The sequence below is a fragment of the Lutra lutra genome, chromosome 13 (assembly GCF_902655055.1).
Source record: "Lutra lutra chromosome 13, mLutLut1.2, whole genome shotgun sequence".
NCBI lineage: Eukaryota > Metazoa > Chordata > Mammalia > Carnivora > Mustelidae > Lutra > Lutra lutra.
In genome coordinates, this window is record NC_062290.1 from 71,906,502 (window position 1) to 71,929,311 (window position 22,810).

Genomic DNA, 22,810 nt, shown 5'->3' on the forward strand with positions numbered 1-22,810 from the left:
CCTCTCTCAAAAACAAACAAACTTCTGACTCCTGGTTTCGGCTCAGGTCAAGATCTTGTGGTTACGGGATCAAAACCCACATTGGGCTCTGTGCTCAGTGTGGAGTTTGCTTCAAATTCCCTCTCCCTCTCCCTCTCTCTCTCAAATAAATAAAATCTTAAAAAAAAAAAAAAGTATCCCCCTGCATCTCTGCTCCCCCAGGAGATGTTACCATGGCTTTAAAAGATTTCTTTCCTTCCATCTTATGTGAACTCCAGTTCTTCGTCCCATTCCTATCTATGCTGGTTCCACCTAACAGTATTTCTCAACCTGAAGTCATGGATGGACCTGCTCAGGGAAACAGTCCGTAGGCTCTGTGAGGAAGTCCAGCTCACACAGCACAGTACCCACAAAGACCTCGATTCAGTCTCGCCTGTCTCTCCTGCCTCGGTCTGCATATATCCCACTGTGACTGTTTCCTTGGTGCTCCCTAAGAAGTCACACTGTGGCAGTCGCTCCCTTTGCACTGCTCCATCCGCCTATTCCTCCTGCCCTGTCACCTAAGAAACTCCTACTTGTGCCTTGAAATTTCCTCTGGCATCACCTCTTCTGCAAAACCTTCCCTCTCCCACTGCCTTGCCAACAGCCAGTCCCCTCTTGCTCAGTACTGCCACTGTATTCTGTACATACTGTGCTCCACAAATTAAAACCACCACTAACACACAGAGCCACTATGAATCAGGCTCTGATCTAGGAACTGCACGTCTATTAACTCATTTAACCCCCACAGCCGTTCTCCAAGGTGCATGCTATTATGTTTATTGTATTGAGAAGGAAAACAAGGCATAGAAAAGTTAAGAAATTCATCCAAGATCACAGAGCTAGTAGGTAGCAGAACTGGGATCTGAAACCAGTTTGAAATCGGGGTTCATGTTCTTAACCACTGTGTCTAAATTTTAATGGACTGCTGTCTCTCCACTAAACAGAGCTCCTGCATCTAATTTTCTGTGAGTCAGTGGATTTTCCTGAGGACTTAGCCCATTATCTGGCATGTGAGAATTACTCCAAAAATACTGCACTGAGGTGGCATTACCTGACAATGTAATTTTAGGCAAGTCACTTAGCCCCTTTAGATTTCAATGAGGGAGTTGAGCACGTGTTCCGTAACATCCTTTTCTACCATTTTTAAGAGGGAAAACTACTTACACAATACTGATTTAAACTAAGTCTATCCTATCCTTACAGAAGCCATAGTTCTAAACTTTAAATATCATCACAGATACAGACATTAAATGTGTTATCGACGATCACAGTAGGAACACCAAATACCATGACATGGAATATATGTATATATAAACTCCATTAAAACAGCCCAAGTGCTTATAATATAATACCTTGCTATCAACTTTTAACAAGAATTTTCCAAGCCCAACAACTGGCCACGGGGCGAGAGCCTCTTGCCGCTCCTTGAGGAAGTGCTCCACAGCCTGCCACCACACAAGGCAGCGTTTCTCCAGGAAGTCCACAACTCCAAAATGAATAACAAGCTTTTTGAGGATCCAGACTAGAAGGAAGGAAAACATATAAAACCAAAACATAGATTACCAAGTCAGAACTTGAAAGGGCCCTTTAATTTCATGTGACCTTTCTAAAGCAGCAAAGCTAATATTTTAAAAAAATCAATTAAGGGGGCGCCTGGGTGGCTTAGTCGGTTAAGCATCTCCCTTCAGCTCAGGTCATGGTCTTAGGGTCCTGGGATCGAGCCCCTGCAAAGGGTTCCCTGCTTAGCAGGGAGTCTGCTTTTCCCTCTCCCTCTCCCTCTTGTGCTCTCTCTCTCAAATAAATAAATAAAATATTTTTTAAAACTCCACTTAAAAAAAAAAGGCAAGGGGAAAGATGAAAAGTTCATGGTATTCCAGACTGCCAGAATTAGGACAAATAACTTTTCACACAACCCCATCTGCCCATATACTGCCTCCGCTGTCAAGTCCGGAATCCCCGCAGGAGCCAGGGATTATTTCACAGCGTGTATAAACGTAAGACACTCTGATCATGAAGATATCAGGGACTACAATTCTGGCCCCTCACACCTTACCCTTCTGGGCTGAAGAATCCTAACCCCTGACATGTCCCAATTTCCCTGGCTATTATAGATGCTATTGCCAAATGTTATTCTTCTCCTTGGATGTTTAACAACGTTAGTGCCCAGAAAAGTATCAGGAATTCCATCTGTATCATGATTTTATACCTCTGGTATTCCTATTTCTCTACTTGATGCTGCCCTGTACGTATGAACCTGCTAGCAGGTTTCAGTAGAGAAGCAGAGTAGAGACAAGCAGGGTTGTTACAAATGGTCCCTGAGGCTACGCAGGGTATAGCTTCTGCAGAGACCACTCATGGAGAACATGATGTACCCTCTGCACTGGGTAGCAAGGTCGTCCTGCAAGCAGGGGTGAGCTTCTTATTAAAAGCTAACTAAGAAGGTGGTGGGGCCAGAAGGAAGTGCTACTTAACTGTGGGGGTGCCTTGAAGTCTGGACTCTGGAAAACTGATCCCAACTACTATAATTTACCAAATTCCAGGAATTTCTGTGTCCTTGCCCTGGCCATGCAATCTAAGGGTTCACAGTTTACTCTTTTGAACCATGACTTCAGTGTTACATACCAGTTCAACAATTCCAACATTAACTTTTCTAAATTTCTGGGGAGGTCCCAGGAAAGCTCTTATGGTCTCTAGAACAACCCCAGGGAAATTACAGGCTGTAGAAAATGTTCTCAGGGTCACCTGTTCAAAGCCTGCTCTCCCAAAGCCATGTCAAATTGTTATGATGGCCTGAAGGTTAAGAAATGACTAGGATGAGTATTAACTCCTGCTAACAATTTTTTTTAATTTAAAGATTTTTATTTATTTATTCAACAGACAGAGATCACAAGTAGGCAGAGAGAGCTTAACCCACTGAGCCACCCAGGTGTCCCAACTCCTGCTAACAAATTTTAAAGAGAAGGGGGTTCCAATAGTACCTGACACAATTTGGCAGCATAAAATAAATCATTTGGCAAAACCAAAAACATATGGAACAATCCAGAAAGAGCAATTTAAACTATTCACTAAGCATTTCTATGAATTCCTTAACAGAAAGCATGCCCTGATACATACTCTGGAATATACTTCATTACAATTGTATCTTGCTCCAACTGCCCAAGAGAAGTTCTGTTTAAGGACACAAGAAGCAGATACAAACTTCGACCTCATATTCTATGCTCCCTAACGACAGGCACTATACAGTGTTCTGGGCCTAACAAATCTATTTAAAAAAAAAAAAATTTTTTTTTTTACAAAGGTTAACGATTTCATTAACTGTCCAAGTTAATGAGAATAGTAAGTTTTAAAATTAAGGATCTAGAAGGTAAATGGTCGAATGAATTAAGAGTTTTAAGCAGGCTTTCAGGGGCGCCTGGGTGGCTCAGTGGGTTAAAGCCTCTGCCTTCGGCTCAGGTCATGATCCCAGGGTCCTAGGATCGAGCCCACATCGGGCTTCTCTGCTCAATGGGGAGCCTGCTTCTCCCTCTCTCTCTCTCTGCCTGCCTCTCTGCCTACTTGTGATCTCTGTCTGTCAAATAAATAAATAAAATCTTTAAAAAAAAAAAAAGATTTTTAAGCAGGCTTCCAAAAAGGAACTTATCTTTATTTTTTTATATTTATTTACTTGACAGAGATAGCGCACAAGCAGGGGGAGTGCAAGCAGAGGGAGAGGTTGAAATAGACTCCTTGCTGAGCAGAGAGCACAACATGGGACTCGATCCCAGAACCCTGGGATCATGACCTGAGTCGAAGGCAGACATTTAACAGACTGAGCCACCCAGGCACCCCAAAGGAAATTACGTTTAAATCAACAATGAAAAGCTTTGATAAAGAAGAAAGGACTGGGGCACCTGGGTGGCTCAGTGAGTTAAGCCTCTGCCTTTGGCTTGGGTCATGATCTCAGGGTTCTGGGATCAAGCCCTGCATCAGGCTCTCTGCTCAGCGGGAAGCCTGCTTCCCCCTCTCTCTCTGCCTGCCTCTCTGCCTACTTGTGGTCTCTGTCTGTCAAATAAATAAATAAAATCTTTAAAAAAAAAAAAAAGGACTATTCAAATTTAGGAGGTATCTGGATGGCAGGTCTGGAGCATCAACTGAGGACTTAATAAACTTGGCAAAGGGGGGGCACCCGGCTGGCTCAAGTCCTGACCTCAGGGTCCTGGGATGAAGCCCCACATCAGGCTCCCTGCTCAGCGGGGAGTCTGCTTCTCCCTGTCCCTCCCCTCTGCTCCTGCTCGCACGCATGTGTGCTCTCTCTCAAATAAATAACTAAAATCTTTTTTAAAAAGTACATAAATAAATAAATTTGGCAAAGGTTCTGACTGCAGTAAGAGGTTAAGCCCAAACAATCAGGAAAGTATGACATAAAAAACTTCTAAATTCACCTGAATTACTTACTTTTCCAGTCTTAGAAGACAGCTTTAAATATACAATTTAAATATACATTGCTTTATCTTAGAAGAGAGTAACATTACCTCAAATATTAAAATCCAAACTCGAAAGAAAAAGAAGTCTTCCAAGACCAGACCATAAGGGGCCAATTACCTGCAATCGGCACCGGTAGCAGCTGTACGATCCACAGGTTCAGCCAGAGCTGGACTCCGATAATGGCCCACACCAGGGACACGAAGTAGATGTCGCTGGTTTTCTTCTTCCTGACAAACGTTCCCATTTCAGGCCTCTGTCTGCCCAGAGTGGGTGAAGGGGTGGAAGGTGAAGGAGAGGAGGATAATGCTGGAGGGGGATCTCCTCCATCCATGGTTTCTGAAAGGGGGTTGGGGGATCACCACCGTATTAGCCCACGTGAGTCAGGACTCCTACGGAGCAATTCGCTAGGCTGCTCTACTGTGAGCCTTCAAAATGGACTCTGATGGTATGATCACAAACAGAGACAAAGGTCTGGATGTATGTTTGCAGAGGCACTGAAAAATGTATGGAGAATTACACTACTGACTGTATTTAAATCTGGGGAAATAAAGTTTGTTGGGGGATAGGGTTGGGTATGGTGATTTTTTTTACTTTTTACCATACACATTTCACACTGTTCAAAGTTTTATGACAAATGAACAAAAAACTATGACAAAATAGCTGAGAATTATAATTAGCCCACGAAAACTCCTCAAACTGTATAAAGCAACCAATATTAAGATACAGAATTCCTAGATCTAAAAATGCCTCCTCTTTTAATATGACTATATATATATATATATATATATTAATATGATAAAGCCATGATAAAACACGGCTTTTCAATGTCATTGCACCTAAAATGGAGCCAACTGCTCTTTAAAAAAAAAAAAAAGAAACCTAATTTGAAAACTTCATGTTGGTAGGTGTGGCAGATTCTTAGAAGAATAATCATCCCCTCTTCATTCTGAAAACATGATTCAATGTGAAATAAAAACGTGTTTTCCTACCACCCTAAATGACTTTTTCTTAGCTGATCCCTCCTTTCAAGTCTTTTCTCAAGTAAGCTCTTTAGGAAGAGCTCACCAAAAATATTCCTTAACTGCAAATCCCCTGGAACTAAGAGACTGCTTGGCACAGAGATGGCCATTCCGTTCTTGAACTCTGTGTGAGTACAGTGTGACTTTAAAGCTGATGTGAATCTGCCAGCTGGATCTTGTAGAAGCATGGTATCCAGAACAACCAAACAGGCCCATTTTAGGGCAAACAGTTAATATATTAACAGCATGAGGCATGCAAAGCAAACTTTGAGAAGAAAAGCAAGAAATGCCAGAGAAATGGAGGACTGTAAGAGAGAAAAGGAAGACCGAAAGAAAAAGTTGGGTCAACAACAAAAGCAATGTAAAGAGTCAGAGCAAAACAGAGCAGTGGAGAAGAACTAACAGCTATAGAAGTAGAAAACAAGGAAAGGATGAAGTGGAAAAAAATATGGAAAAGGTATATGGGGCAACAAGAAAAAGAAAATAAAATGAAAGGAAAGTGAGAATAACAGAAAAAAATTAGAAAAGCATTTTTTTTAAAAAAAGGGAAAAGATAAAGATTCGAGGTAAGAAACATAAAAAGGTAAATAATTAAAAGCATGAAAAAAGTGATTATGGGAGAACAAAGATGAGAGGAGGAAAAGTGTAAAAATAGAAATCAGAGGAAACTGAAGGACCAGTAAATCACACTCTGTGATGCTCATGTCCTTAAGTTTATCCTTTATAAAGCGTATTTCATTTTCCCAAATGATTCTGAAAATATTCCTTCAAAGGGTCAGTCACCTGCAGGCTGGGCGGAGGGCGGGTCGTCAGGGCTGGATTCGTACCCTGTAATGGAGATGGCCAAGGTCGCTAGAGTAGAAGCTGCCATGGAAATAACCTGCCCTGGTAACTCTGCTCCTGGAAAACAAGCAAGTATTCTTACAACTTTTTAAAGCAAAGTGGAAAACAACTTTTGCAAACTGAAACACAGTCCCAACATTTCAAAAGCAATGAAACAGAACAGTTATTAAGTGATCCAGGGACGGGGGTTCCTCACCAAGGGAGAATGCTTAAGGATCAACAGGGAGGTCTGCTAAAAATCTGGTCCCTGGACACTGCATGTCAGTCTCCCTTAGGAACTCACACTGGTGCATGCAGCTGAGGGTGGACACCTATATGTGGAGTCCTCCTTTTTTACTTTTTAACTTCACAAGTTAATGTGAATGCACGTTTCTGTTGAAACACATTGCCACACCAAGTCTGGGAGCTTCCCGAATGCAGACTGTCTTACTCTCCTTTGCGTTACTAGCTCTCAGTACCGTATGGAACAGATAACACTCGGTGCCCTCGATAAGAACATTCCATGAATAAATAGGCAAACATATGGGTACTATGCAAAACCATAAAGCTCAATAAAGTAATTATTCAGCACAGGCAAAATCCACCACTGAGAGTCTAAAATATATTACTCTGTTTCATGCTATATGTCCCCATGTTAAGTTCGTAAAAGGTAGTACACCAAGATTAATCATTTGCACTAAACTAAAAAAAAAAAACAAAAAAACATTTACTGGGGCACCTGGGTGGCTTAGCCATTAAATGCCTGCCTTCAGCTCAGGTCATGATCCCAGGGTCCTAGAATCAAGCCCCCCATCGGGCTCCCTGCTCAGTGGGGAGCCTGCTTCTCCCTCTCCCTCCAGTGCTCCTCCTGCTTCTGCCCTCTTGCTTTCTCTATCAAATAAATAAATAAAATCCTTAAAAAAAACATTTACTGGCCAGTGAGGTCTGTCTGTAATGGTCTAATCTGCTATAGCAGGCAACACAGACTAGCACACACAATACCAGGTTCTAGCACGCTTTCCTCCTCCAAGAGACTGGAAAGCTAGACTATATTCCTTAAACTCCGTTGCAGCTAAGGTCCCATGTATAAGGCAGTTTCTACACACCAGTCCAAGACCTAGAAGACCATAGTGGGACTCCCAGTAATTTGGACACTCGGGTGTCAAACAGTCATGGAGATACATGGTATTTCTGCAGGAAGTTACTTAGCAGAAGTTCTAGAAGCTCTGCTGTCTGAGCTCTACTTTGTGGCAGCCGTGGCATCTCTGCTCAAATAGTCCTTTGGTGTCATGGAGTACTTTTCCCAGTTGCACTGCTTCTGCCTGTATCAGACCCAAGCTTAATTGTCTGGTCTTCCCAAAAAGTCTATATGCTAACCAATATCTCTGTCTACGCAGACTAGCTCGTGTGGGTTCTACTGTCCACAACTAAAAACATGAACACTCATAGAGACGGGACCTCGCTCTTGGTGGGCCGGTATGCAATACAACAACACAGAATGCTGCCGGCGAACACAGCCTTGACCGCTCAGAAAGCCAATGAATTTCAGCTCCAATGAATTCCACCTGCTCAGCAAATCCAAGGCTGGCCATCTCCCAGAGACAAGCAGGCCGGGTCCTGAAATGGCTCACCAGTAGACTGAACCATCAGGATCAAGGGCATTTATCTTGCTCAACCATATCCTATTCTTCCTCTAATAAATGCCTAACAGAGGTTTATTTTTAGGCAATCCAAGAGAATGTCAAACTCACGATCTGGGAAGAGAAGAGCTGGGACCCATTCTTCTGGCCTAAGTATGAAAGGTGTTTCTTTCACGCCAATAAGGGAAGAGGATGAGAGGAAAAGACATTGCCTCTCATGTCTCACATGTCTCATTACTCACTGTATTGAATGCTAGGGATAAAGACATGGACCCTGCCCCCATGGAGTCTAGTGGAAGAGATGGATAGGAATTAAAGAACCACAGGGGAAAAAAAAATCTTACCGTACTTAGGGAATAATTTGTTAATTAACCTTTAAAAAGGGGGGGGCACCTGGCTGGCTCACTTGATAGAGCATGTGTGCTACTCTTGGTCTCAGGGTTGTAAGTTTGAGCCCCACACTGGGTGCACAGATTACTTAAAAATAAAAAACTAAAAAAAAAAAAAAAAAAAAAAGAACCACACAAATGTAAATGTATACAAACTATGATGACTGCTGTAAAGGAAACATACTAGCTATTTTATGAACTCCTAACACAAAAAAATCTGACTTAGTCTGAAGAATCAGGAATAGCTTCTCTTTAAGAAATGAAAAAGAAGCTGAGAATCAGACAACAAAAAGAAATAAAAGGCAACCAAATTGGCAAAGAAGAAGTCAACTCTTCGCAGATGACATGATTCTCTATGTAGAAAACCCAAAAGACTCCACCAAAAAACTGCTAGAACTGATACAGGAATTCAGCAAAGTCGCAGGATATAAAATCAATGCACAGAAGTTAGTCGCATTTCTATACACTAACAATGAGGCAAAAGAGAATTCAAGGAACTGATCCCATTTACAATTGCACCAAAAACCATTAGATACTTAGGAATACACCTAACCAAAGATGAAAAGGATCTGTACTCTGCATAGAACACTCATGAAAGAAACTGAGGAATACACAAGAATGGAAAAATATTCCATGCCTATGGGTTGGAAGAACAAATACTGTTAAAATGTCTATGCTACCCAGAGCAATCTACACATTCAATGCAATCCCTATCAAAATACCATAAACTTTTTTCACAGAGCTAGAATGAATAACCCTAAAATTTGTATGGAACTGGAAAAGACCCTGGATAGCCAAAGAAATGTTGAAAAAGAAAACCAAAGCTGGTGGCATCACAATTCCAGACTTCAAGCTATATTACAAAGCTGTAATCATCAAGACAGTATTGTACTGGCAAAAAACAGACACAGAGATCAACAGAACAGAATATAGAGCCCAGAAATGCACCCTCAACTCTGTGGTTAACTGATCTTTGACAAAGCAAGAAAGAATAATCAACAGAAAAAAGACAGTCTCTTCAACAAATGGTGTGGGAAAACTGGACAGCCACATGCAGAAGAATGAAAATGGACCATTCTCTTGTACCATATGCAAAAATATACTCAAAATGGATGAAAGACCTCAATGTGAGATAGGAATCCAACAAAATCCTAGAGGAGAACATGAGCAGCAACCTCTTTAACACCCGCTGTAGCAACTTCTTACTAAATTCATCTCCAGAAGCTAGGGAAACAAAAGCAAAAATGAACTATTGGGACTTGACATCAAGGTAAAAAGCTTTTGCACAGCAAAGGAAATAGTCCACAAGACTAAAAGGCAACCTATGGAATGGGAGAAGATATTTGCAAATGTCTTATCAGATAAAGAGCTAGTATCCAAAATCTATGAAGAACTTACACCCCAAAGAAAATAATCCAGTCAAGAAATGGGCAGAAGACATGGACATTTCTCCAAAGAAGACATTAAAATGGCCCACAGACACATGAAAAAATGTTCCATATCACTCAGCATCAGAAAAATACAAATCAAAACCACAAAGCCACCTGTCAGAATGGCTAAAATTAACAACTCAGGAAACGACAGATATTGGAGAGGATGCAGAGAAAGGGGAACCCTCCTACAGTGTTGGTGGGAATGCAAACTGATGCAGTCACTCTGGAAGACATTATGGAGGTTCCTCAAAAGTTAAAAATAAAACTGCTCTATGAAGCAGCAACTGCACTATTAGGTATTTACCCAAAGGATACAAACATAGTGATCCAAAGGGGCACGTGCACCCCAAATGTTTACAACAGTAATGTCCACAATAGCCAAACTATGGAAAGAACCTAGATGTCCATCGACAGATGAATGGATAAAGAAGAGGTGGTACACACACACACACACACACACACACACACACACTCTCAGCCATCAAAAAGAATGAAATCTTACCATTTGCAATGACGTGGATAGAACTAGAGGGTATTATGCTAAGCAAAATGAGTCAGAGAAAGACAAATATATGATTTCACTCATATATGGAATTTAAGAAACAAAACAGATGAACACAGGGGGAAGGGAAGGAAAAATAATATGAAAACAGCGAGGGAGACAAACCATAAGAGACTCCTCACCATAGGAAACACACTGAGGGTTGCTGGAGGGAGATGGGTGGGTGGGGAGGTATATGGGTAATGGGCATTAAGGAGAGCACTCGATGGAATGAGCATTGGATGTTAGATTCAACTGATGAATCACTAAATTCTATCACTGAAACTATAATACCCTATGTTAATTAAATTGAATTTAAATTAAAATAAAATAAAATGCCAAAAAGAGAAAAGAAAATGAAGCTGATATACCAAGGATGAGAAGGCATTCATCAAAAGAATGTAAAGAATAACATTTGGGGCAGCAGGAAGTGAGTAGGAAGGCTGTTAAGTGAAGACACTAGCATGATAAAGATAGTGTAAGAAGGTCAGTGTGTCTGGAACACAGCTAGCAGGAATCTGGTATCGAATAAACCAGGCTGGACATCGAGAGCCAGATGATGCAAGTCACAAAAGACCATGGTAAGTACTTCAGGCTTTATTCTAAAAGGAGAAGGGAAGGAGTGAAGAATTTTAAACAGGATAATATTTCTACTGAAACGTCACTGAGATAATTGTAGCTTTATGTGCAATTGTAAGAAACAACACAGAGAGATCCTATCTACGCTTTTCGCAGTTTCCCCCAGTGTTCCCCTGCAACGCTGAGGCACAGTTCTGTGCTCGGGATTATCAGCATGGACACAAGATACGGGACAGGCTCAGCACGGCAAGGATCTCTATATTGCCCTTCAGAAGCACACCCAGCCTCCTGGTTTGCAAATAAATGAACAGTTTTGAGATATATAAAGATCGTGCTTGCTGTCTGGTCAAGAGCAGATTGGAGGGGACCAAGAATGGGTACAGGGAGAGAAGTGACGGCAATACTACAGGCAAGACAAGATGAAGATGACGGCACGGTCTGCAGCAGCTAGCAGGGGAGATGTCAGAAAAGTGGCTGCATTTATGCGGCACCTGGGTAGCTCAGTGGATTAAGGCTTCTGCCTTCAGCTCAGGTCCTCGTCCCAGGGTCCTGGGATCGAGCCCTACATCGGGCTCTCTGCTGAGTGGGGAGCCTGCTTTCCCCTTTGTCTCTCTCTGCCTGCCTCTCTGCCTACTTGTGATCTCTCTCTGTCAAATAAATAAATAAAAATCTTAAAAGAAAAAAAAAGTGGCTGCATTTAAGAGGCAGGGAGTAGGGGCGCCTGGGTGGCTCAGTGGGTTGAGCCGCTGCCTTCGGCTCAGGTCATGATCCCAGGTCCTGGGTTCGAGCCCCACGTCGGGCTTTCTGCTCAGCGGGGAGCCTGCTTCCTCCTCTCTCTCTCTGCCTGCCTCTCTGCTTACTTGTGATTTCTCTCTGTCAAATAAATAAATAAAATCTTTAAAAAAAAAAAAAAAAAAAAGAGGCAGGGAGTAGTTAAAGTGGACCAGACCCGATGATGAACCCATAAATGAAATGAAAAATGAAGGGTCAAAGGTAAGCCCCAAGTTTCCAGATTAAGGTTGTAAAGATAACCACGAGGGAATAACATGACAACAATGACAGAGGGGAAACAGAGGAAGATTTAGACAGATTAACGTGCTTCTTTAGACCTCCAGACAGAATTTTCAAAAACAAACTGATTACACCAGAGACAAGACAGCACTTGGCTTTCTGCGCACCCGAGAGAGGTTTCTCGGGCTCCCCTAGAGAGCAGAGGATGGAAATGCCTGATGACTGATGGCCTGGGACAGCAGAGTAGAAGCAGAAAAAGACTTCCAGTCAGAATTCAAATGAAGTGTTCTCCCTGATGTAAGATTAAAGACTAGTAGAGGGTCCTAAATTACTAAACCCACCTCTTCACAAGCAATTTAATCAAGTAGTGACTCATCTTTGAGAGATTCTGAAAAATGAGTCCCTTGTATTAAGTCGCTCTGCAGTAACAACGTAACAGCTCCTCAACAATGGATTTTCGGTTTGGCTGCAGTCTGACATACTTCTCAACTCCCACTAAGTCCTCATTCACCAAACAGGTGACTAGGCTACATGCTGACATGAGAACCTGAGACCCAAGTCCCAAGCTCAGTTTGATATTTAGATTATTAGTTATGAGTCAGTAAGTGAGGAGCTAATGTAAAAGCAGGCATAGCATATTTGAGGAGCACAGAAGATGGAAACCTAATCCATGCTGGGGAGGTCAGGGAGGGGCCTCCAAGGGCCTGACAAGAATGGTAAAAGATATCACCCTTATAACCCATCTCAATATGTTATCCAGATTTTAAAAAGACACAGGAAGTCCGTCTTGGAGGGGATGAGAGAGGCTGGTGTCTCAGAGGTAGGTGGAGAAAAGATTTTCCAAAAGACTAATAAAAAAGCAGATGTAGCAGAATGTCCTTTTCAAAGGCAAGGAAATGCAGAATGTCCTTTTCAAAGGACTCTAAGAAGCCCAATAAGGCCAGGACAAAGGCTGCAATGAGAAGAGGGAAGAGATGCAAGGACGCAGAGGGAGATCGGAGCATCTCATATTTACTAGGCCCCCAGGCAGTACCACCTGTGCAATCTAGTGGCTGCGAGCACAGGTGAGGAAACGAGACTGTCCAGGTTCAAATCCCAGGTCTATTCCTTACTAGCTTGATGACCATGGGTAAGTCACTCAAAATCCTCATGTATGAAATGGGGCTTATATAAATTCCTATTTCATGTGACAGTTAAGTGAAACAATACATATGAAGTAATCAGAACAATGCCTGGTGTGAAGGGCTTGCTCAAAAAATGTTAGCTATTGCAAAACTATTGGTTTTGGTAGTATTGTAAGGGTCTACTTAGCCAGAGGGAGCCATTTTGTGTTTATGCAGTGAACTTAGATGACCCTGACCCTCCCAGAGGAACTTACTTGCAAAGCCCAGATACAAGGGTGGGTCAGGCGAGCTGGAGACATCCAATCAGTGGGGCACGTATATATCTACTAGGGTAAATTGAAATTCAATTGGCCACCCGTGTGTGACCTAGCATGACTGTGCAGTTTTCTCTGTGTATTGCAATCTCATTGACCACCTGTGTATAGCCAGGCTCAACCACCTTTATAAAAGTTAGCCTGTGAGGCTGGGAGGGGTCGCCTCTTTGAAAGAGATGGCCCTGACTGGTCAGTTTGATTCTCCATGCTTGGCGCGAAATAAAGCTTTTGCTTGACCTTCGCTTTGTATCAGTCTCGTTCCTTTGATCACGGACCCAACAGTATAAACTATGAGATAAGCCACTAGTACTCCTACAGTATTTGTCCTGACTATCATCCCCTTTCTACTTCATTTTACAGCCATTTTCCTAGATCTTAGGCCTTTAGCACATATTTCAAGATCTCCCCACAGAGTTACGTGAAATATCTTGCATCCAGTAGGCACTGACAGACTTGAGGAAAAGTTAAGACCAATTAATTAAACCTTCACAATTATCACTTAAAGACTCTCCAATTTGCTGACGTCACTAAAATAATGCAGTCAATATTCAATGAATCATAGCTAAATCAATGAAAACTATGCAATATCATCCTCGCTGATGCACAAGTAATTAGACAAATTTTTAGAGTGCCGGAAACTTCGCGAAGGAATGAAGAGTAGCACACGGGGGAAATGCAGAGTGTCTGAAGATTATGGATGTAAGATTTGACAACTGTTCTTATTCATCAAACTGGCACTTCAATCATTTCTGCCTTAGTGATATCCTCCCACACTTCAAAAACCCCAAGGGTTCTGGCAGAAACAATGAATAAACACACAAGAATGCCAGGACAGAGAACCTAGGCAAAGCCACGGTACTAGAAAAGAAGCTCCAGCTAAAAACAGACACACAGACAAGGGCACATAATCTTGGGACCCAAGAACCATAAACAAAAAAAGGAAGAGCATCCAAGGTTTCAAGTATCCATCTCCCCAGGGCAGGGCCAGGGTCAGGCGGAGGCCCAAGTAACAGCGATCTACACAAGGCCAAACAAGCAGGCCACTAACATGAGCAGCCTAGCACGAGGGGACAGAAACACATGGTCTGGCACGTAAGACACGGATCACATGTTCACACAGTATCTGTTAATATGGCCAGCGCAACAACGGGCACAGTAACGTTTCTAATACCCGGAGGATGATATATTTTGAGAACAGTCTAAATGAGGAGATACTCGATCTCCTTACTGCTTGTTCATAGGGATAGTGGCAGATGCCAGAAATACATCCAAGGATACTTACTGGAAGGGGCTCTACCACATACCAAGTAAAATCTCCCCAGCATGCAAAGCTCCCTTTGAAGAAGGCTTCTGTTTCCATCACTAATGTGGAAAACAGACCTCCTCAAGGAAGGGCTTCTAGTATCACTTCACTCTACTACGGTCAGTAGCAAGGGCTTGGATATGGACCAGTAGCAGTTTCTCTAGGCCTATTTAACTGACTGCGTCAGATGGGGCAGTAACAGATGAGCGATAAGAAACTCAGTTTGTTCCTTTTCTTTTTCCAGTTTGGGCTCAACTGGACCAAACTTGTTCACTCATGTTACATGTTATCCCAAATGATTAAGGCAACTACTAAGCCTTCCCTGCCAAGGTATTTCTGATCATTTATAAACAATCCCCAGCATCTGGAGGAACGGACCCAGTTGTACTTGCCCATACTTGTCAGACTGGGTGACCAGGTAGTACAAGTACATATGGTGCTTGTTTGCCTAGCTTTTGAAAAAGCACTTCTAAGTGTAAATTTACTCAGAGTAAATGGCTTTCTGAGTCTCCGTTTCTTCATCTGTAAAATAAGTACCAATCCCACGGGATTATTAAGAAAATTATGTAAGATAACATGTTTAAAGAGCCCAGCTGGGCCTCACTTATGGTGCAATTATTAACAATGAGAGTGTTCTTTCCTCACAACCCAAAGGCATACCCTGAAGTTGGACTCCAGGTTTCTACCAATTGAGAAATGATCCAGGAGGCAGAGAAGCTAGTTCCTGAACTTGTGGTAGGCTAACAGGGCCCTCAGGTAAGACTGAGGAGCTCATGACTATAAGTGAGTACAAGAGAGATCAGCAGTCACTCCCTTTTCAGAATGACTGACACTTGTTCAAAGAGCCTGGTGAAGGGGAAGAACACCAGGCTTAGGGTCAAGGACCCTCAGTTTTAAATATTAGTTCTAGGTGGCTCAGTCGTTAAGCGTCTTGCCTTTGGCTCAGGTCATGATCCTGGGGTCCTGGAATCGAGCCCCATATTGGGCTCCCTACTCAGTGGGAGGCCTGCTCCTCCCTCTCCCTGCCCCCCGGCCTGTGTTCCCTCTCTCACTGTCTCTCTCTGTCAAGTAAGTAAAATTTTAAAATCAATTAATCAATCTTAGTTCTACCAGTTGCCTGTGTGAGCAAGTTACCTAAACTCTAAAATTAAATGCCTTCATCACCAAAATGGACATATCCACTTTCAAAAGTTTTTTGGTGGGGGGAAGGTTGGGGGGTATTTATGGATTAAAAAGTACATTTTGAAACACAATAGGCACTTAACAGTGTTTCCCTCCATTATCTTGGAGTTCCAGAAAATGCCAAGGAAGAGTTCCCAATGTCTATGAGAAAACCATAGAGTAAGGCCCCTGGGTTCAGAAGGAATCACTGAAACTAACTCCACAATGATCCATAAGAAGAGTTTTCCAGATCTAGGAACTAAACAACCTTGATGCTTTGATCCAAAGCACGAATCCTGTGAATCCAGTGGGATTCAGGACCTCCAATGGGACAGTAGAAATGATAAGGAAATAATAAGTGCACACATTGCCACGGCATGCATTAAAGCCTTCCTGTGCCTAAGTACACTATCATGACATCTACAGGACAGAACTGAATATAATACAAGCGAAAGGTTGTCCTGATATTGACTAGATGGTTTGGGTCCTGATGCCTAAAAGAAACAAGGTTCTAGAGGCAAGAAGACTCAGAAATTTAGGGGAAAAAAATGTTTAAAAGGCTTATTTTATGATGAAGATTACCTAGACTAGAAATCTGTAAAAGGACTCTAGATCAAGAATAATCGGGGCAGCTAGATGACTCAGTCATTAAGCATCTGCCTTCGGCTCAGGTGATGATCTCAGGGTCCTGGGATCGAGCCCTGGATTGGTCTCCCTGCTCGGCGGGGAGCCTGCTTCTCCTTCTCCCACTCCCCCTGCTTGTGTTCCCTCTCTCTCAGTCTCTCTCTCTCTATCAAATCAATCAATCAATAAATAAATCTTCTTAAAAAAAAAAAAAGAATAATCTATTCTCGGGGCACCTGGGTGGCTCAGTCAGTTCAGCGCCCAAGACTTGGTTTCGGTTCCGGGGACGATCTCATGGTTTCGGGATCTGGCCCCAGGTTGGGCTCCAAAGCTCAATGAGGAGTCTGCTTGAGAGTCTCTCTCCCTCTCCCTCTGCCCCTCCCTGCACTCACTCTATCTCTCTCACTAATAAATAAATCTTTAAAAAAATATTCTGAAATAGACTGGAATGAGAGTAAACAAAACAAAACAAAATAAAACCAACATTTCCAAATCTGTTCTCAACATGTGTTCTGTGTCCCTGTGATTTCCTTCCCTGTAATAGTCTAGAATACAAATACCAGAAATCTGGCTGGCATGCCAGCACAACATTATGCTGGGTTTATCACTGAAAATAATAATCAAACATGAAAAATAATAATGGTAGGAATCAAACATGGCCTTTTTTCTCCCACAGCTCAAAACTTGGTCTTAGAATCCTGCTACACAGCTCCCTAAGGTGCCATCACCAGCTGACTAGAATTTTTTTTTAAAAGACTTATTTGAGAGAGAGAAAGAGAAAACAAGCAAGGCAGGGAGGAGCAAAGGGAAAGGGTGAGAAAAACTATCAGACTCTGCGCTCAGCAAAAAGCCAACACAGGATTCAATCTCACAACCATGAGATCATGACCTGAGCCAAACCAAGAGTCAGAGGCTTAACCAACTGTGCCATCCAGGAGCCCCATAGCAGACTAGAATTTACACCCAAGAAATCCATTCTAACCTACACCATTCATATACTTGTAGCAACATACTAACTTAGTCCTGGACAAAAGTAGTCAAGATGAGAACACTGTCCTTAAGAAATTAAACACCAAACTACCATAAGATCCAGCAATTCCACTTCGGTGTATTTATACAAAGAAAACAAAAACAGTAACTGGAAAAGACTTATATGGCCCCATGTACATTATAGTATTACTTAACAATTGCCACGATATGGAGACAACCTAAGTGTCCATCAATGGATGAATGGATAAAGAAAATGTGGTATGTGTACACAATGGAATAAGAAGAAGAAGAAGAAATCTTGCCATTTGTAACAGTATGGATGGACCTTCAGGGCATTATGCTAAGTGAAATAACTCAGATAAAGACAAATACCATATGCTCTCACTTGTATGTGGAACCTTACACACACACACACACATACACACACACACACAAATGCACACCAAGCTCACAGATATGGAGAACAGATTGGTGACTGCCAGAGCTGGGGGTAAGAGACAGAAAAAAATGGATGAAGGGGATTAAAAAGTACAAACTCATTACAAAATAAGTCATAGAGATGTCACGTACAGCATGGTGTCTAGAGCAAGCAAATAATACTGTACTGCATATTTGAGAGTTGCCAAGAGAGTAGATCTTAAAAGTCCTCATCGCAAGAAAAAAAAAATACTTTTTTGTAACTACGTAAGGTGACGGATGTTAACTAGATTTCTTACAATCACTTTTCAATGTGCTGTTCAAACATCAAATCCTTGTTGTAGGGGCACCTGGGTGGCTCAGTGGGTTAAAGCCTCTGCCTTCAGCTCAGGTCATGATCCCAGGGTCCTGGGATCGAGCCCCACATCGGGCTCTCTGCTCAGCAGGGAGCATGCTTCCCTCTCTCTCTCTGCCTGCCTCTCTGCCTACTTGTGATCTCTGTCTGTCAAATAAATAAATAAAATCTTTAAAAAAAAAAAAAGAAAAAAAATCCTTGTTGTACACACCTGAGACTGATTTAATAATATACGTCAAATATATCTCAGAAGTAAGGAAGGAAGGAAGGAAGGGAGGGAGGAAGGGAGAGAGAGGAAGGAAGGAAAGAAAGGAAGGAAAGAAAGGAAGGAAGGAAGGAAAGGAAGGAAGGAAGGAAGGAAGGAAGGAAGGAAGGAAGGGACTTTCCAGATAAACAAAAAAAGAAAACCATCCTGGGATGAAGGGTGAGGGATAAGCGGAGTTATCTGAATCATCACTATTAGCAGAAAAGGGGTGGTGGGGAGAGGAGATAAAGGTACCATGAGGAACAAGTAGTGACCACTAAGCTTTCGACAACAGCTGTCAAAACAGGAAGTTCACGTCTACTGGTCTGATACAGAACCACAGAGTCTAACAGATTGTGACCAGGAAGATAGGCCGAGCAAAGAAAACCAAGAGAGAGAGCAAAATAAAATCTTCCTTATTTTCCATTGTCAGAGAGATAAGGTTTCCAAACAAAATAAAAACCAAAGAGCAACTTAATTAAAAAACAAAAACAAAAACTATGAGGTAGCTGTACCAAACACCTTGTGACTAACACACAATGAAGAGGCTAAGAGTACTGCTGTAGAAGAATGCGGGTCACGGAAAGATGCTCGTGACACAGAGTTTAAAATGTTGATCACAAAGGAGAACCTTCACCATGAGCCAGTTTTCCGGGGTTTTAAAGTCTGAAGGCATAGGAGTCTTAAGCCATTAGTTAACATTTAGGTGGAGAGTGAAATTTGAATGATTTTTATTTTCTTTTTGTTTGTTTCTCCAACTTAATGACAACAAAATACCAGCGAAATTAATTTTTTTGAAAAATGTGCTGCAAGTAGTAATTTGCTTTTACTTTATGTATAACACTCAGAAAGAAGGAACATGTCGGTTGCTGTAGAAACCATGCGCTGGTCAGATTGACCTCTCTAGTCACAGCTATTTCCACAGAGATGAATAAGGAGAGGTCCAGTCTGATGATCTGAGGACCATTAATATCTGGCCACCCCACACCTCACCTTACAACTCATTAGAAACCTGCATCTTTAATAAACTGTTTCTGGATATAAATCACTTGCAACCAGGATATTTTAAAATACTCCTTAAGAGAAAATGGTGTATTCAGCTTTTACTGAAAGTTCCAGCCAGAGCAGCCAGGCCAAAAAAGAAACATCTGAATTAGAAAGAAATAAAACTATCTTTTTTCACAGATGACACGATCTTATATATGCATGATCCTACAGAAGCCATAAAAAAGTATTAAAGCTTATGAATAAATTCAGCAAAGCTGCAGGACCCAAGATCTACCTTGAATTTGGCAATGGTGTTTTTAGATAGGACACCAAAAGCACAACCAACAAAAAAATTGGAAAACTCACAAAGATGTGGAAATTAAACAATGCAATTCTGATTAACCAACGTGTCAAAGAAGAAATCAAAAAGGAAATCAAAGAGTATCTCGACCCCAAGAAAATGGAAACACAACAAACAAAATTTATGGGATGGAAAAGCAGTTCTAAGAGGACAATTTAGATTGGTAAGTGCCTACATTAAGAAAAACGATCTTGGGCACCTGGGTGGCTCAGTAGGTTAAGCACCTGCCTTTGGCTCAGTTCATGGTCCTAGGGTTGTGGGATCAAGTCCTGAATCAGGTTCCTTGATCAGCGGGGAGATTGCTTCTCCCTCTCTTCCTGCCCCTACCCCTGCTCGTGTTCTCTCTGTCTCTGTCTGTCTCTCTCTCACGAATAAATAAAATCTTTAAAAACAAAGAAAGAGAAAAGATTTCAAATAAATAACCTAACTTCATGGCGAGCTGCTTAATGGATACAGGTTTTCCTATTAAAATGTCCTAAAACGGGGCGCCTGGGTGGCTCAGTGGGTTAAAGCCTCTGCCTTCAGCTCAGGTCATGATCTCAGGGTCCTGAGATCGAGCCCCGCATTGGGCTCTCTGCTCAGCAGGGAGCCTGTTTCCTCCTCTCTCTCTCTGCCTCTCTGTCTACTTGTGATCTCTGTCAAATAAATAAATAAAAATCTTTAAATAAAAAAATAAAAATAAATTTAAAAAAATGTCCTAAAACTAGACAGAAGTAATGGTTGCACAACAATGTAAATGTACTAAATCCGCATTTAGAAAGCTAATCATTAATTTTATATGAATTAACATTTTTTTTAAAGATTTTATGTATTTGACAGAGAGAGAAAAATCACAAGTAGGCTGAAAGGCAGGTGGGGCAGGGGGAGCAGGCTCTCTGCTGAGCAGAGAGCCCGATGTGGGGCTCGATCCCAGGACCCTGAGATCATGACCTGAGCTGAAGGCAGAGGCTTACCCCACTGAACCACCCAGGCGACCCTGAATTATACCTTTCAAAAATGAAAAAAAGGGGGGAGGAGTCAGGCACAGTCTTAAAACCTAAAATATTTTATATGTTTATTTTCTCTTCAGAAAATACCACAAATTTTAAAACAGATTTAAAGTACTTTCATCATTACATGTTTTTTTCAATAAAGCTACTTTTTCAAATACTTCTTAAAGTAATATTAATAGAGTGCCCCATTTCTTACCAGAAGACTCTTTTCCATTCTGTTTCTCATAGAGGGTACCCACAGACATCAGGAAAACAATAACCAGGAACACTGGAATTCTCCATGAGCCAGCCAGGGATGCTGAAAATTTATAAAGAGTTAACATTTTTAGTTAAATAAAAATCTAGCACTTGTCTTTAGAAGACTCAATTTATTCTTAGCAACAGTATCTGAAGGTAGAAGTTAGACTGGGGTGGGGGAGGGGGAAAGACCAGTAGAATGACCGAACAATTTGGCATAGATGTCATTAACAAAATTATTTCACAGGGAATAAAATTTTTTTAAAGGTCATAAGACAGATGAAACCTCAGTTCAGGACTCCTCTCAGTTAAATCCAGCCCTGCTCTGAGGCCCCTGGTCTAAAGGATTGGGTATGTGCCAGCCTACCCTGAATGGGCTTCTATCTATCGCCTGAGGAATCAGGTCTGTTCTAAGCACACCAGTGTTGAGGACAAACCTGAACTCAAGCTTTTTGTTTAACCCCAAAATGACCTGCATCAGGCACAGAACCTAAAGTCACGGGGCCTGACTTCATTTCCTAAAAATACCACTGGGGGTGAACTCCCATCTCTCAAGAAAGGGTGAAATGGCCCAAAAGACCACTATAAAAAGCTTCAGTGTATCCTCAATGTAGAGGGCAAAAATGCTAACATTTTTGGCCCCTATGTATAGGCATTTGTGTTTCCCTGAGTTGATCTAGAACCTCCTGGACTGCTTGTCTCCCTCCGTTGCCTTCCCCAAATTCAAAATGAGTCACGTCGGACTCATCAGGGGATCTTGCTAAAATACAACATCCTCCTTTAGGGTTCCAAATCAGCAAAGCTTCTTAGAAAGTAATGTTTTGTTCCACATCAGACTCTAAGCAAAGACCTACCTTCAATCAACCCTGATTTTTAACCAGCAGCTCTAAGAACTACTTTAGATAGGCTAATTACTGCTCTAGATAACTGAATTTTGTTTTTATTTATGAGAACCTAATGCTTCCATAAGCTCAAGACCTGGAGACAAAAGAGTCCCTGAAAAAACATCACTCTACAATATCCTAGCAGGTACCCTGCTAACAGTAAAGAGTCCCAAGTAACAGGGAACTCATTATTTTGAGCAGCTGACACTGATCATCCTGACGCTGAACAGATTTGTCTCCCTGAAGCTACTCATTGCTCTGACACCTCTCCCTCATGGTTACAGAGATCTGTTTAAACCGCTCTTTCACAGGACAGTCCTTCAAATAGGTGCAACAGGTGTCCACATTTTATCTCCTCCTTCCCTCCACCCATAGAGCCCAGTCCCCTTCTCTCATCCTGAGTAAATACCTCTGGTTCCCATAAGTGTTGCTCACACACTTGACTGCTTAGCTATATCCTCCTTAAGTTTGACACTCAGAAGTGGCCACGATGGTGCAAGGGTGCCCTATTTTTTAAGATATATTTATTTTTAAAGGACCTTTTGAAAATGAAGATTCTATATAATTAAAAGACAGACATGTTAAAGCATAACATTTGTATTAAAGATTAAAGAAGGATTAAAGCACATTTTCTAAAGATCATTTTAAAGAATGTTAAATGCCACATGTAACACTACACAAAAAATTCACTTCAGTTCACAGGATCAGCCTCTGCTGATCTTAAGCTAGACTTTCTTAGAAAAAGGGACCCACCTAAATGAAAAAGCAATATAATCCAGACAGGAATTGAAACTGCTCTCAAGTAGCGTTCAGTGCTTGCATTCCACTTGAATGAAACAGTCAACACATAGCCAACTACCAACGTCCAGATCTTAAATGAAATATAGACACAGTTGTA

The 22,810-nt window shown here is 41.7% G+C and overlaps 1 protein-coding gene across 5 annotated transcripts in view; it reads right to left on the minus strand.

Moving 5' to 3' along the window:
* Positions 1–22,810, minus strand: part of TMEM245 (transmembrane protein 245) — a 96,582-nt gene that overhangs the window by 61,749 nt on the left and 12,023 nt on the right. For 4 of the 5 annotated variants that reach the window (XM_047699097.1, XM_047699098.1, XM_047699094.1 and 1 more), the window contains exons 2-6: positions 22,666–22,783; positions 20,988–21,089; positions 6,288–6,404; positions 4,603–4,821; positions 1,374–1,543 (exon numbers count right to left, since the gene is read on the minus strand). In XM_047699097.1, the coding sequence (XP_047555053.1) occupies positions 1,374–1,543; positions 4,603–4,821; positions 6,288–6,404; positions 20,988–21,089; positions 22,666–22,783 (726 nt within the window). The remainder of the gene's footprint in view (positions 1–1,373; positions 1,544–4,602; positions 4,822–6,287; positions 6,405–20,987; positions 21,090–22,665; positions 22,784–22,810) is intronic. The other variant, XM_047699096.1, reaches the window with a different exon arrangement.